Source organism: Ascidiella aspersa, chromosome 6 (genome assembly GCF_963924565.1).
Source record: "Ascidiella aspersa chromosome 6, kaAscAspe10.2, whole genome shotgun sequence".
NCBI classification, from domain to species: domain Eukaryota; kingdom Metazoa; phylum Chordata; class Ascidiacea; order Phlebobranchia; family Ascidiidae; genus Ascidiella; species Ascidiella aspersa.
The window spans coordinates 14,254,664-14,270,729 of record NC_139452.1 but is presented as its reverse complement, the minus strand read 5'-3'; the positions used below and the strand labels follow the sequence as shown (position 1 = coordinate 14,270,729).

Sequence of the window (16,066 nt, the reverse complement as noted above, 5' to 3'; positions counted from 1 at the left end):
ATTTGATTTGTTTACGTCCTTTTAACTACAAATATCAACGAAAAAATGGTCAATGCGAAATGCTCAAACTGTTGTGGCAAAAAAATGAAGATATTATTTTTTAATTTGAGAATGATGTAAGGTGCGCAAAAGGCAAAGTTTACTGCGCAATTTGCCTGGTGCGGTTGCTGCGCACCTTAGAGGGAACACTGCGAATCATAGTGTTTTACAATGTATATTTAACATTACATTTTCTAGCCTTACAGATAGCAAAAGTCCTACAAAAATTTAACCTTAAAAAAAATCAGGTTTGAATTTTCAGGGCCATAAGGCTATAGCCCTATTGATTAATCCGGCCCTGCCTATACCTTGGCACCCGGAAACGTACCCCACGACCCTCTTCTCTTAGCAGCGCCTCTGCCTCTCAGAAAGCGACCTATATAATTATATTTTTCGAAAAGGCTATAGGCTACTTTAAACCTATTTTAGCCAAGTATGTGTATATTTTCAACAAATCGATTCCCGTAATAATACCTATTAACTGTCTTTGCACGGCATTTTTGGGACTGCACTTTCCGACTCCACTAGGTATATCGGTAGTGCTCGTCGAGAACTCTCGTATAATAAGTTGCGCATTTAGTAAAACTCAGCATGTAAAACACACAATCTTTTAGTCTGCCACATGACAATTTAACAATGTCGACTATACATCACACTATACTATAGGCATCGTTTTCCTTAACTGCGAATAGAAGGGGCTAAGCCAATGTACAAGCCCAGTGCTTCTTAAACTTTTTTAGTTTTGTTCACCCCTAGCATCTATCTCCAGATTTCATTCACCCTTGTCTCATGATATGATAGAACTCTCTCGCAACAGCACAAAATGTTGTTTTGATTAAAAAATGAAAACTTAGAAATTGCTTCGAATTGATTTTGTTTTAGGAAATTCCCACCTGTTCAGTAAATGAGAACGATTTACAAATAACATACTAAACATGCACATGAATACAAAAGCTTGGTGATAGGTTTATAACTAAACTTTCTTAAATATTTTTCCTCAAACAACACAAAGGCTTTCTTGGACGCAAAATAATTAAAAGCAAGTTTAGCTTCGTATTAGTCTATAGTTATATTTTTTTAGTTGAGCCTTTAACAAAATATAATTTCTACCTAAACCAGAAATTGCGTTGGGTTAAAAAAGGCTAAATCGTGCGCTTTTAGAACATTTTATTATTACTCCAATAAACAGTACACGGAAGATTAAAAATAGTGCTGTTTTTTACTGAATTATCCAGATGCGTTGCCGTTCAAAGAAAGTTGATTTACTTCTTGGAGATAATTTTAGGCACCGTTTCGAGCCAGAGTTTACAACGATTCGCCAATAGATCACTACCTTCTTCGTAAGGCATCTTCATAATCAGATGACGTTTCTTCTTACAGTCGTATTGGGGCCACTGAAAGACGTCACCGTCGCTGTTCGGGTTTCTGACAAGAAAAATATTTGCTGGAATTGTAAAGTGAAGTTCATTTTAACACTGATGAGGCAAGGCATCTTAACTACATTAAATATCACCAAAAAATAATATTATGAAGGCACGGATTTTTACGCGACGTAAACAGTCTTGAATTACATATAGGTACAGCTGAAATGACGTTTATGACTTCAGGTACATTTTCTAAAATAAAAAATTCGTATAGTGACTTTTAAAGTAACCTTTAAATTGCAAGCTAAACTCGTAATATGCAACAATAAATTTTAAAAATTATGTTCACATGACTGTTAGCTACAACCGTATATCAATTTAACCAAGTAGCCTACTATAGGTATTAAAAGCAAGTATAGTTTTCTTTAAATTTTATATTACCATAACAAAATAAATCATGTTCAATTTCCAAGTAAATTTATACTCTTTATATGACTTTTGCTCGTGATCACAACTCAAATGAATTAAGTATTTTGGACCAAAGGAATTAAAACTCATTGTTTGGAATAATTTACTTAAGTCTGTTTGATAAATGACTAAGATTTAAGTCATTGAGTTACATGACTGAAAATTTAGTTGAAAATTAAAGCTTTTGATTAAGGAATTTTTTAATTTTTTTTAATTTCAACATTTGCACGTAAAACAATTTACTCGGTATATGTGGCGCAAAAAGAAACGTTCAGAAATGTTGCCCTGTCAAAGCATTTTAAACGCAACTATAGCAGACTGAACAAATACTAAACAGCCACACTATAGTCCACCAGGTAGTAGCATTCAACAAGACAGGACAAAACTGCTTGCATGAGTAGAGAGGATTAACCTTACAAGGAGGTCGATAACGACATAGGGCAATGTACTTCAAGGGGAAGAATGCCATTAAATGACAAGTCTAGCTTTTTATTTATAGGCGAATGCCTTAAATGAGAATTGACTTCAAATTAAAAAAATAAACTTCCGTTTAATAAACTTTTGGCATTTATTGAGTTTTTTTATTGAATATAAATTCTCCAACCAATGGAAATAATTGCGTTTATGTAGGCTATATATCAATATTATTTTTGTAGAATGTATGAGGTTGACGAATAAATGGGGTGGTATTAATTTCTGCATATGTTTAGGTTGTGTATTGTGCGGTTAAGGCAATAAAAAGTGGTCTCTTAGTCTTTTTCTGGTCGACCACCTATCCCATTTTAGAGCTATCAATGAATAAACGTTATTCACTTGGGGACACCGATTCCTGGAAGAATAAGGCATTTAACATTATAAAAAAACTGTTTTTTTTAAGTAATTGCTCAGAATTCTCATCCATGCTAAAGTACAACATGATCATGGGTTTCGAATCAAGAATGTCATGTTCATTGAGACAAAAAAACAAACAATAATTCAGCTGCTTTATTAAAGTTATGTCGCAACCCAATTGAGTTTTTAAAATTATTATATTTAGCAAAATATATACATTTTCATGGATCGATATAGGAATACCCATACGGTAAGGGGCGGTGGGAATTAAACACTTATTTCCAAATATTCATAAATATGATGTCAGATTGTACGAGCTTGTTAAACGACTTGTTAACATAGTCTATACACGAAGTAAGGGTTGGAGAATGCTCTTGCCAATTTTACGTACAAACTAATGAAATTATCCATTAATCTGAGGGCGCCAGATTTTATTGACTACAGCTCTATGAGATTTTTAATTCTGTTTGGAGAAGTGTTACTTATATCAAGATTGTCACGATTTTAAACCGATATTCGAGATCTAAAGATAAATTTCCCTTTAAATATATAAGGCATAGCGCGCTATTTATTTTTTTTTTTCAATTTAACAAAAGCTAAAAGTGAACAATTTGAGGCTAAATTGATGCGAAACTGACATAGATCATTATCAACACACTTACTTATCTTACACAAAATTAAGCCGGTTCAACGTACATTCAAAATTATAAAATTGTTGTTTATTAACAAGTTTTGTGTTAAGAAAAATCTTAATTAAATTTAACGTACCCAGATTTAGCGAAGGCACACAATGTCTTCATCCACTGCCTGCTTAGCAGTTTTTCATCATCGCTAAACTTGAATCCTTCTCGAGTAAATTTGGAGTTGAGGAAGGGGTAGCCCATGGTGAACACTATATCGTCGCCATGATCAGCCTCGCAAATAGAAGGCTTGATTGTTATATTTCCCGAGTATTCTTCATTGTGAAACATCTTAGTTTGCTGGGTCATGTAGTAGACATAAGTGGGGATTCCAGCTCCTGAAAGTGCAGGTTTACAGTTTTGATCTTAATCTTATAGATTATGATAGTGCCGCAAAGTAATGTTATTTTAAAAGTATGTACTTAGCTGAGTTAGCTCACATCACCAATCTTGATTAATGACCGTATTTGTGAGAAAGTGGCATTCTTGACAAATTGTATTTAACTGTTGACGAGCTTTCAAACAACCGTGTTTTATCAGGTGAGATTAAAAATAAAAACACTCAATGCACAGAACAAAAGGCAATAAAAGGTCGACGTAGTGTAATCATAAAAAAAATACCGGAATGCGCCATTGCTTGGCCAATGGACGGGGCGATGAATATAGTATCTCCATAGACATTTCCCACAATCTTGCTCCATTTATATTGATCCTCATCGTCGAGTTCTTTCTCGAGGGTCTCTATTATTAAATTTGTTGCATCGACTAATTTCTCAGGCTGAAATTAAATAGATATATTGCGCCAATTGCTAGGACAAAGCCCTTAAAAGTTGCCGACAAAATCGAAACAAATAGAGCCAATTTTAAAACAATGAAACCATAAAGGTAGAGTTGAAAACACAGACTTGAAAAATAATAGTGTATAGTTAGGGGCAAACATTTGTAATGACAAGCGACAAAAAAAATTAAAAAAGATATATATCAGATTTAAAATATGTGCAGTTCTTATATTTTTTGCTTGGTAGCAATCTGAAGTTGTCTGATATTGACAATAACGTCAAAAATGATGGCCATCATTGTGCCGCAAAAGCACATTCAGGCGACATAGCAAAAGCACACTCAGGTGAGGTTACAAAGTAAGCACAATCCTGGCCCTACCGAGTTGCCACTGTCACGTGATGTTATTTTCACTCATCCGGGACGTTAGTTTTACCGCGTTAATCACTTTTTATGAAAAAAACGACGAAACCACACGCGTTTTATATCAAAAGATTCATATTGCAAATATATTACGATGTTTTCCTGTTTGATGGATTTTTTCGAGCCCAGGGAATACCGTAAATGTCGAATGTGTGTGCCCACTCCGCGGCGAATGCTTACGGAAGAAAAATTCTCATCAAACCATGAAATACAGGTATAGCATTTTTTTAAAACATTACGTGAACGTCGTGAACGTATGAATATGTTAAATTCTTTTCATATTTAGATTTTGAAGTGGTTTGAGTCCTATGCAGCAGCTAAAGATACTTTACAAAAATTGGAATCAAAAGATGTGTCTTTAAAGATATTAAGTACCAAAGAATTTGGTATGACAATTTGTTCCTATAGTTATGTCTAAATATTTCAAAGTAAAAAATATTGGGGTTGTGTTTGAATATTAAACGAGTTAGTCTAGTCGGATTGTCGCCTGGGGGTTTATATTGCAACTATATTTGGGTTAGGGTAAGAGATTTGGCTTGGGTGAGTCCGTGAGTCAAGTATTCTTATTGTATTTATTATCCAATATTTATTTCCTTCTTGCTATTTTTCTTTTCACAACTCGTTTTGTTACTGCAAAAAAGTGGTGGGATTCTAACGCTACTGTAGCTGACTGCCATAATCAAAACGGGCGAAAAACTACTTATGGTGCAATAATCTAGGTTGCCCACGTGAAATGATTATGATGCAAAATTTAGTCATGATTGAATTAGAAATACTTGAAAAAAGAAACGAAAAACATTAGTTTGCGCAGGATTGAATCACCATAGAGCAGGGGTCCCAACCTTTTTCCGATCATGTACCACTTCAACGCTCTGTATTGTCAAGCGTACCACTTGTTGCAGACAAATGATTTGATCAAATCATATTTTTATTTATTTTTAACTTACAGCTGTAGGAGTGGTGCCCAACCCAAATAAAACCAATTAATTACTGAAAAAAAACAACTAAATAATGAAGTAGAGCTTGCGCCCCTAAGAATTGCTTGGCGCCACCCCCGGTTGAGAACCGCTGTGCTATAGGTTACAAAGATTTCAGCAAATAGATATTTACTTTTGGACTATGATGCAATTAATCTATCCGATTTTGTCCAAATTCAGAACTGGTGGACACTATATGCAGGCGCAACCATCACACTAAATGCAATTTAGTTTCGAATCCAGGGCTGCGGGGTCGGTTAAAAATAACCAGAGTCCGACTCCTGTTAAATGTGCAATTTCCCCAAAAGCCCAAATCAGGCTCAAACTCTACAACACGTATTTCACTAATTTATGTAACTCATTTAAGGTGGATTTTCAGAAATCCATGAATAAGGGTGTGACATATTTCATTTACTTACAATCCATGTTTGGTAAATATTTCACCATTTGCTATTACACTTTTAAGAATTATAGTTGGTGACAGTTTCAGTTTTAAATTTGAAACTGCGCATGTCGGACTCTGGTAGCTTTACATTGTCTTATTTGAGTCCTGAGTCCAACTCGAGCAAAACAAACGGTCTCCGCAGAGTCCGACTCTGCTCCGCATCCCTGTTTGAAACAAATTAAAAATTTTCTGTTCGTTTGTGTGCTAAATTCAAATACATAATTTCAGTAAAATTTTCTAAAATAAATCATTTTGTTGCACATATGTAGTAACTGTTCTCTGCAAATGTGGATAATATATGCATAGTCTCTTGTGTTATTTAGTTCCAGCAGTATTATATATAAAAACAAAAATGGGGTTGCAATGGTAATTCTGATTTCAATTTATTTAACGTAGGGTCGCTTATTGAAAAGGTTGGAGACCACTGACCTAATAGTTTTTTAAAATAAATATTTAGATTCTTCAAAAAGTTTCATTTGTTGGGATGAAAATTCTAATTTCCCATACATTATTTTGCAAAGTGAAGTATATGTTTTGCGCACGGATCCAAACACTAAATTTGTGCCAGTAAAAGATTTTAAAGCAGTTCTGTCAAAGGTGTTAAGGTTTTCACAACATGAGGTATGTAAATTAAATATATTGTTTCTTGACTGTATATTGTGTGAAATATAAAAATGTGATTGGGAAATTTAAATTTTTTATTTAATATATATTTGTAGGCATCATTGTGGAATAATTTCCAGCTTAAAAAAACTGCTAATCAAGTTATTAGGAAAGCTCTTTCAAGCAACAACACCAAATTGAAAAAACAGCAAGCATATTGTTTAAAATTTTCCCAAGAATGTTTACGGGTAATTATTATGTTGTGATAAGTAGTTGTATGAACACCTCTGAACTTTCAAAATTTTACAATGCAGAATTTTAATGAATGTCAAACATCAAATGTGGATTGCCTAAATAATATACCTAGTAACATTCAGGTAACATACCATAAAACATATATCATTTTATAAAATTTCAAATTAAAGACTATAATTCATTTTTAGTGGCTTTCTTCCTATGATTCAGCAAATCAAGCTGTTGAAGATTTTGAAATATCTACTTTAACAAAATTTATTTTTTATAACAGCCGTACCATTGGTAAGAATTTGTAACCTTATTTAGCAAGAATTAAGCATTACCAAAGTTTTGACTTATTTTACATAACTTGCAATCAGATATAACAAAGAATTGTGTTGAGTGGAAGGAAGATAAAGTTACTCCATACATTGCTGTGAAGCAAAAGACTTTAATATGCCAGCACGGGAAAGATTATAATAAGGCAAGAAATGAAAAACGCAGAACCAAAACTCCACAACATGTAAGTGATGGTGATGATGTTTTGCATGATTTTTGAAAACATTTTTAAAAAACAAAAAAACACAGCTGTTAGATCATCCACAATCAACAAAGAAACAGTTACTCATTCAAGGATCAAAAAAAATGAATTGCAAAGCTAAAATTATTATAAAGGAAGTAAAAGTGTTTCCCGATTATAAGGTTAGTTTGTTTTTATTTGTTTGGAAAAGGTATTTATAAAGCATAAGATAACAAGTGTTTAGTATACCATATGAAATAACCAGAAGAATTAATTTTTTAGGAGATTTAGTTAAATTCACCCTAAAGAAGGCAACCTATGGACGCTAAAACACTGCAGAATAAATAGAAATACGAAAAAGGCTTTTTAATTACCAATAAGACCTGTAGGAACTAGCAACAGTTTTAAAAAATACACATATTGCCATTTAATATCCTCCGCAGCATGACACAAATGTAACACAACTCGAGCTTTGTAATTCATCAGTCAAGTGTTCCGAATGGCGTGTATGTTTTCCATCAAGCCAAGATCATTCTGGACATGTTTTAGGAGAGGTATGTATGTTATCTAAAGTGTATAGGCGATTTCTATTTGGCTTGACACTTACTCAACTTACAGATACAAATTCTAATTCAAAAACAACCCTGTATGTTTAACATTTTAGGCGGAAGGTTCTTTTACAAACCAGAAACTCAATTTATATTAATTTATCTCTTCAACTAAAAGTAAATTGTACTTTGTTTTGTACTAGAAATACACTACCAGTCATCAGCTTTGCTGCAAAAAGGGTCACACCGTTCGACATTTGCAATTCCACAATGGGTAACAGAACGGCTCTTTTTAGAGCCAAAACTTTAAAAAGGCTCTTTTTAGAGCCAAAACTTTAAACCGGCTCTTTTTAGAGCCAAAACTCTTATTTTTTTAAAAAAAAAGAAAAAAAAAAGTTCTATTCTTATTTGATTTTAGTTTGCATGATTTGTTTATTGGATTGCATGATTTGTTTATTGGTTTGCATGAGGTTAATTTCTTTAACTTTACTAGTTACATTTCATAAGACCTTCTTAGCTTGGTCACTAACGGTATGAATTTTTGTTTGACTTGTTTGAACATTGCATACATTTAAACACTTGTTATTATCCATTTTTTGTGAATTTTTTGCAGTGTATTGCATGTCCATCGTTGGCTTTTTGTATGTTTGACCTGGGTTTTAAATTTTTCGATAATCTTTCTACCATGATAAATTATCAATTAATTTTTAACTCTGGATTTTTTGTGAAAAATCTAGTTTTTAAAACCTTGTTAAATTACAATTAATGTTGACTGGGGGTCTGTTTAATTATAAATACAATGATTTATATTAAATTATAAAACCACTTGAATGCGGCTTTATCTGTATTGTGGGTGTTATGAGCATAAACTGTATGATGATGCTTGTAAATAACAACTAAAAGTAAACTTTAATGGTTATTGTACAAAAAACTGTATCTGAAGTTTATGCTGGTATAAAAACATAAAATGTGTGTTTCTTTCAAAAATGAATGTTAACATTTATGTAAATCGCTGTATTTGTCTAATTTTAAATCGGGTAATCAGGTGGCACTTTTTAAAGACAGAATATATTAAAAGGTTTGAAATACAGAAATTCTACCTCGACCTGATAAAGCACAGTTGTGGGAAAGCTTGTCATGATTTTAATACAATTTCTTTTATATAGTGCTACCTAGTTACAATTGTTAAAACATGTAGTATGTTATACACTGCTTTTTCAGCTGCATTCAATGTTGTAGTGACATATTAATACATTGGAATGTATTTTAGCTTTTTGTGATTATAATTTTTCGTTTTTTTTTCGATAGCGGGACCGGATCTGGAAGTTCTGTGATAAAATAATAATTATTCCAATGAAAAACAAATGTTATAAAAATTATAAAAAAAATCTTGATACTTAATTAATTATTTTTGCCTAGCAGGAATTCTGCAAATAAATTGCTATAAGATTAAGCCCAACTTGACACGTCTGTAGCAATCCTGAGTTTTAATGTCACTCATGTGCTTTGTTTTACGCAATCGTTTTCAAAATTGCAATTTTTTGTTTTAATAAATGCAGCAAGCTTTAACTTAACTGTGTTTGTTCAAATTCCTTGAACTGAGGCAGAGCAGATTTTATGAGGCTGATAAATAACTATAAGTTTTGACTCCTTTATAATTAGTTATTCATGTAAAACACGGCATAGTGCAAATGTGTGGCGCCTCTCAATGCTAAAGCCAATACAGAGTGTTTGTGAAAATTTTACATCTCTACCATAATGTGGTTTGGGGACGTTGAAATCAAAAGGCCATATGTCGAACACGAGCGGTAATGAACTTTTTATCGAATATTAAAAGCATAGCCCCATTGATATTGACTACAATTGAATGCTCATTTTTAAGAGTATGACTTGAGTTTAGCTCGGAGAAAGACAAGTATATGGCAATAGAGCTGAATAGTAATATTTTTTGCCAAAAGTGGGATTGCTGTTAAAGCCAACACAGGGAACGTATAAAAAAATTAGCTTATTAGCGGCACAACTTTCGGAGATCTTCGCGTGTCAGGTTCGCCCAGGTTTAAAGCACTTCGTCTGGAAACACTTTTTTAATTAAAATAAAAACATGAGTATAGGTACACACATTCGACATTTGCGATATTCTATAACATTAAAAGTTTAAACATTGAATTGTAGGTAAAAGCGTATTTTTATAATATGTAGAAGGAAGGAAAGGCTCCGTTGTTTTTTGTTAAAAATAATTCTACCGAAAACCGCATCACGTGATAGTGGCAACTCGAAAGGGCCAGGATTGTCTGTACGGTTGAGTGAAAACCGCATCACGTGACGGTGGAACTTTGATAGGACGTCACGGATGAGTGAAAATAACATCACGTGACAGTGGCAACTCGAAGGGCCCAGGATTGTGCTTACTTTGTAACCCTCAGGTGAGGAGCTTTTGTGCAACGTCATAAGAGTGGTGTGGTCGAAAAACGAAACTTGGGTAAACGCCAAGATGCCAGTGTTGCCCGGGAACGAAACAAGAATGTTATGGACTTAATTGCGGAAATCAAAACTGGGTGTCACAAATTGCGTTACACCTATAAAACTACTTTATAATCCCAGACGTTGCGTTAATCTGCCATCTGTCACTGAACATTGAAACGTAATAGTGATATTTTATCGTGCGACCAGTAGACGTGTAGTAACCTGCTGTTTTGACGTGAATTTGTGGCAGCAGGGCGTGGCGTGTAATTCTACATAACCGACGTTAAACTAAACATCTAAAGTTCTTTTCTGTACCAGTTGTAGGTTATCCACCACCGAAATGTAACTTTAGGATATCTGTCCTAAAAGTTTATGACACGGGCACGCTGTTTACTGACACGAAAGCTATGTTTATTTTCTGCAACTCTGTTTTTATTTTCTGCAAACTCTTTTATTAAAGAATGGTCGTCAAAGACAGAATTGTTCATTTAGAAAGTTCTATTTGTCTAGTTCAGCGTGGCCCCACTATACTTTGTCGCGGCCGTCAGGAAAAATTTGTTTCTTATGGCGGGCCAATTTTGCCGGGGAGTATCCAAGATGTTATTTTTTTATTTAGGCCTATAGCATTAATAAGTCTTACATTTAACGTAAAAAGTCAGGTCATAACGCGTTTTCGTGATTAAAGTAGTATTGATATGAAACTTGCTTCTCTCGAACGAACTGATGTACAATTATGCAACTGAAGCTAAGTTAAAGGTTAGTGCTAAACAGTAACACGTATACAATTAGATCAAAAATATTTTACCATTCACATTCTAATGAAAATTGATTGCATTTTAAATTAAATTGATTGTGAATTAATTAGATTTTATTGTAGTTCATTTTCTATTTTTGATCAATTCAGTGAATCTAATTTCGAACTAAAATGCTCTAATTTCAATTCTTATGAAACTAAAAACTTAAATTTTCTTATTTTAACTCCAATTTAATTTTAAAATGCCAGTATAAATCTAGTCGTCCAAGTCTGTTTAGAGAACACTTGTCTTTTGTGCGCGACTCTTAAACAAGATGCTTTATCGTGCAAACAGTTAATTTATAGTTTAACGTGCGAACAGAGCGCAAACTGTTAAAACTATTTAGAGCAGGGGTAAGTTACCTTTTTTTAAGGCTTTTAATGATGCAGATTAAGTAGCAGTTCAGTACAGTTTTTCTTGAAAAAACGAATAATTGAGTCGAGTCAATATGTGCTTTGTGTGTTAGTAGATAAAATAATCGTTTCAATTAGGCCGTTCTCTAGTAAAAAGCCTTAGGCCTACAGTAGACTACCCTTAGTCCGGCCCAAATCACTCCTACGAGCTGATCAAATCACTGTATATTTTGTCGACCATGCAGTTGATTGTAAGAACGAAAATTGTTTTGAGGCGCACATTCAAATTACCACACACTATGTGGTGTAGCAATTAAAATTAGTAAAATAATTATCTATAGTCGACCGAGGATGTAGGCTACACATAAGCTATGCTTACAGGTATTGCAGATGCAAGGATAGACTTGACCGTTTCAGTGCAGGTTTTATTATCTAGGCCCTTAGCAAAAGTGGGGGGCAAATCCAATGAAAGGATTCCACATCCTTCTGTGCTGTTCATGCCCAACATGTAGGGAACATGGGCGAAGTTTCCTTCTCGAATCATCTCAGTCGGATGCTTGGGGAGAACTTCACCGTCCACAGTCGGTGTGAACATTATTTTGCGATACTGAAAGTCAATTTTGTATAAACCTTATAGAAAAGCATGCCTTAAATTACATTGCTTAAGTCTTTGTTATATACCCTCAGAAATTATACTTTTTCGGTTATACTTACATTATTAAAATAAAGGTTAATAACTACCAATGCATTTGTACGATTTACAAAATGCAGTTTTATCTAAGTAGAAGACTGCAATTGTAACATTTATTGCGTGACAAGCAGATCTTATCAACCGTTGGGTAAAAACAAGTTTGCACGATATATTGGCATTACTAATAATGATTAACAAACGAGATTTCAAACGCGACAGTAAATTAAAACATACATCATTCGCATCAAGAGCTTCAACTATTGTTTTGGTGTCCATTTGTCTCAACTGTTTCAAGATTTCCTCGGGATCGGTTGCTGTTATCTTCAATTCTTCATGAAGTGATTTACGTTGTGCCGACAAATCCTCATTTATCAACACTGTAAAAAAATAAACAAAATCATTGTGGTTGTTATCAAATTTTTGCGAAACCTGTTTTAGGCACAACATGTATAGAACAAGTTTTCGTATTTTAAACAATGTTTTCCTTTAAATAAGTGGACAAGTTTATCAACGAGAATGTCTAAGAGAAAAATAATAGATTGGTTAAATTCTATATTTCTTCGAAGTCGATCTTCCTTTGGACCCACTTGGCAAAGTTGCATTTCCGCTGTGACTTATGGCGCGATGAAAGAGTCCACGTGATTTCGGTGACAACACGTGAAAGCTGACAGACATCGCTCCAGCACTTTCTCCAAATAAGGTCACGTTGCCAGGGTCACCACCAAAATTGCCGATATTGTCTCTTACCCATCTGATCAAATAACACCTCGTTACATACAATCTTCATATGCATTACTTCACGCAGCCGATTTTTTACGAACATAAACAACAAAGACAAAAATATTTTACTCCATTTCAACATTTTCTTTATAACTCCTATTGAGTTTTAACAAAATCATCTAGAGTTTAGATAATGAAGGGTATTAACTCCATTGCCATGATTTGATCCTGCAGTCCCATGTTGCCTTTGCAGCTGGATTCCTTGCCGAGACTGTAGAATCCAAACACGTTAACACGATATTGTGGAACAACTAGAACGACGTCGTTGAGACCACAGAGTGCCTGACCGTTGTAACCAACTGCAGCTCCCATGGTAAAACCACCTCCGTAAATCCAGAATAGAACCTTTTGGTAAAATATATGGTAATCCGTGATTTTGTTTAGGGGCGATGAAAAATTTAACACAAGTAATTGAACAAAAACTACCCCCTTTATACGAATTTAAAGCTTCACACATGCTTGCATATACGCTCTGTTCACCTTATAAATACGTTTAATTGGATTAACTTAATTGTTTTTCGTACACTAAAATTATATTTTTTTGATTTGACCATTGCATCTTTGTCCGTATATTGCATGCATTAATAGAAAAAAGCTTTTATTTTTCAGGAATTTAGCGACGCATCATTTGCGTAACCATGACCTAACTATACACGTGCAAAGTTTTTATGAATTTTTTGTTATGAATATAAGGTATAAAAGCAAGTATAACATCCAGCGGATAGCATAGAAACATTTGGTTTACTAAAAAGTGACATATTGTAGCATATTTTGACCCTTCTGTGAATTGGTTTCCAAGCATGGGTTAAAAGGCTGCTGCATTATGGATAATATAGTTTTTAATGACCATTATGGAAAACTATACCATTCCGTAGTTAATTGGGAGGGACCTACACCGTATCAATTGCGTGTGTGCGAAAAATCCTGATGGATTACAATGCGCATTAATGCCTTTTGAGAACAAGAAAAGTGTCATTCAAATTAGTAAATGCCAAGTGCTACTATGAATAGAATTTTATCGATTTGGTGTAATGTTAGCAAATTGTAAAATGTCTTACCGGTAATTTTGATGCCTTGTCGGGGTTGTTGGTGTACACGTTAAGGTAAAGACAATCCTCGCTCATTTTATCGAGTTGCTCGTTTTCCAAAATGGGGACAGGAAAGTATGGGATCATACGTTGTGTTAAAACGCTTCCGGCCATTGGTGTATCTGGTCCTTTGCTGGCATCCAAAACGCCACTCCATGGTTCTGCCCTAAACAAATCGAGAGACTATAGGTAAGACACGAAATAAAATTGTCATTAAAAGTATAAAAACAACGTGAAAATATCTGTTAAAAATAGTCTTACTTTTGAGGTGCTTTGAATCTCAGATTTCCAAGTGGCGGCTTTGCAAATGGAATTTTAAAGTAAGCATAAACCTGTTTTGCCTCTTCATGGTTTGCCTTGGGTATTTCAACCCCTTTCACCGGGCCTAAACTGGTGTTAACAACTGGACTTTCCATGATGGATTATATTCTGTAATGTTGTTAAATCTATCTAAAGAGCGACTTAGTCGGTTGTAACACTAAAAAAACGACACAATTGAAAAAGTCTTACAAATGGCAATTGGCGAAGTAGTGTGTTATCAATATTTGTTGTCCCACACAGTTATATTACTAAATATTTTCTTAAACACGTAGACGCCCTTAACTTCATCTGCAGTAAATAAGTGTTACACCTGAAGCTCTTAATTGCATAACCAACCTGGGTGGCTTTACCAACCTACGGTTAAACTGGCAAGCCCAATAATGTCAATAAACATTGTTGGTTTAAAACTTTTCTTTGCTCACCATGACTAAAGGTTATATCCTGAAATATAGGCTATAGTGAATATCGTTGTGGGGTTTATTAACTTTGTTTCCGTTCTTATAGATTAGATTGAAAACGTCAATTAAAGTTTTTTTTAGCGATAAGCTTATATATGTCAAAAATTAAAAAGCTCATGTCATTTGAGGCTAACAATAAAGCTACCAGCCATTCGTGCTTTAGCTGATGTTGCTTTCAAACAAAAATAAGCCTATATGCATAGCCCCAGTGATATTTGTAAGAAATTTTGAACGTACCGGTACGCACACAAGCTTTTCTCATGACGACATAAATCTGCCAAACACGACGCATTGCAAAGTGTGTGGGATGTGTGTTAGTATCCACATCTTAGTGTTGTGATTAAGTTTATAAATCATGCGTGTACCAAAAAACTTAGTTCGGCTAAGACCATTTAAATACATTTTATGCGTTATATTTCAAAAACACTTTTCCAGATAAAATTTGTGTGTTATTAGAAAATGGCTGTTATGAGTTTTATGTTTTGTATGGTAAAAGCAATTTGCAAACTTTTTAGTCTTACCGGCAATTTTGCTGTCTTATCAAGGGTGTTGGTGTAGCCTACACGTTGAGGTAAATACAATCCTCGCTTATTTTGTCGAAATCCTCGTTTGCCAAAATTGGGCGCCATAGGTGTATCTGGTCTTTTGCTGGGGTAAACGCCACACCAAAACGCCACACCATGATTCTTACTAAAAAAATGTAAGGTAATCAACTTTTCTAACAACGTGCCAATGGTTGATTGTATTCCTTGCAATAGTTGATTAGACGCGTATCCTTAGATGGGACGTTGCCTCAGTCGGGACATCGCTATTACGTCGACTAGCCAGCGTCAATTCTTAATTATTCATTAGTACCTTACGGTATAGACATCGTTTTAGCACAATAACTTTCGTTGGGCGGTAGGCGTTTTTACCACATATCAATCTAAAGAAAATAGGGGTGTTTTCTTTGCTATTATTTTTATATCTATGTTATTTCGCATTTGCTGAAGTTGCATTAAATTCATTTTTACTAATATATGGGTGGTTTACGAGGCTTATTTATACAATTAGGTTTTTCATACTATGTTGTACCTATAAGCAGCCGGTAGGCTATATCCTCTTCTTTCTTTCGTAGGATGTGACAGGTCGTCACCATCAGAGGAACTATTTGTTGTAACTTTTATTCTGGGTCATTCTAACGGGGGCTACTCATCTAATTTGTTACTA

At 34.2% G+C, this 16,066-nt stretch overlaps 1 protein-coding gene across 1 annotated transcript; it reads right to left on the bottom strand.

The window, feature by feature from the left end:
• Window positions 1-998: 998 nt before the first annotated feature.
• On the bottom strand, window positions 999-14,494 carry LOC146140036 (pyrethroid hydrolase Ces2e-like). Its single transcript, XM_083391867.1, has 9 exons — window positions 14,340-14,494; window positions 14,049-14,244; window positions 13,139-13,335; window positions 12,798-12,961; window positions 12,445-12,587; window positions 11,899-12,126; window positions 4,004-4,160; window positions 3,471-3,720; window positions 999-1,464 (listed from the first exon to the last, which is right to left on the bottom strand). The coding sequence occupies exons 1-9, from the start codon at window positions 14,492-14,494 to the stop codon at window positions 1,302-1,304; spliced, it is 1,653 nt and encodes a 550-aa protein (XP_083247993.1). The 3' UTR covers window positions 999-1,301.
• Between the last annotated feature and the right edge of the window lie 1,572 nt (window positions 14,495-16,066).

Coding starts and splice junctions, on each gene's coding strand:
- LOC146140036 (XM_083391867.1), bottom strand. CDS start 14,494: ATGGAAAGTCCAGTTGTTAACACCAGTTTAGGCCCGGTGAAAGGGGTT. Junction 13,336..14,048: donor ACAAGGCATCAAAATTACCG/GTAAGACATTTT, acceptor TTTTACCAAAAG/GTTCTATTCTGGATTTACGG. Junction 3,721..4,003: donor CCAAGCAATGGCGCATTCCG/GTATTTTTTTTA, acceptor CTGCACTTTCAG/GAGCTGGAATCCCCACTTAT.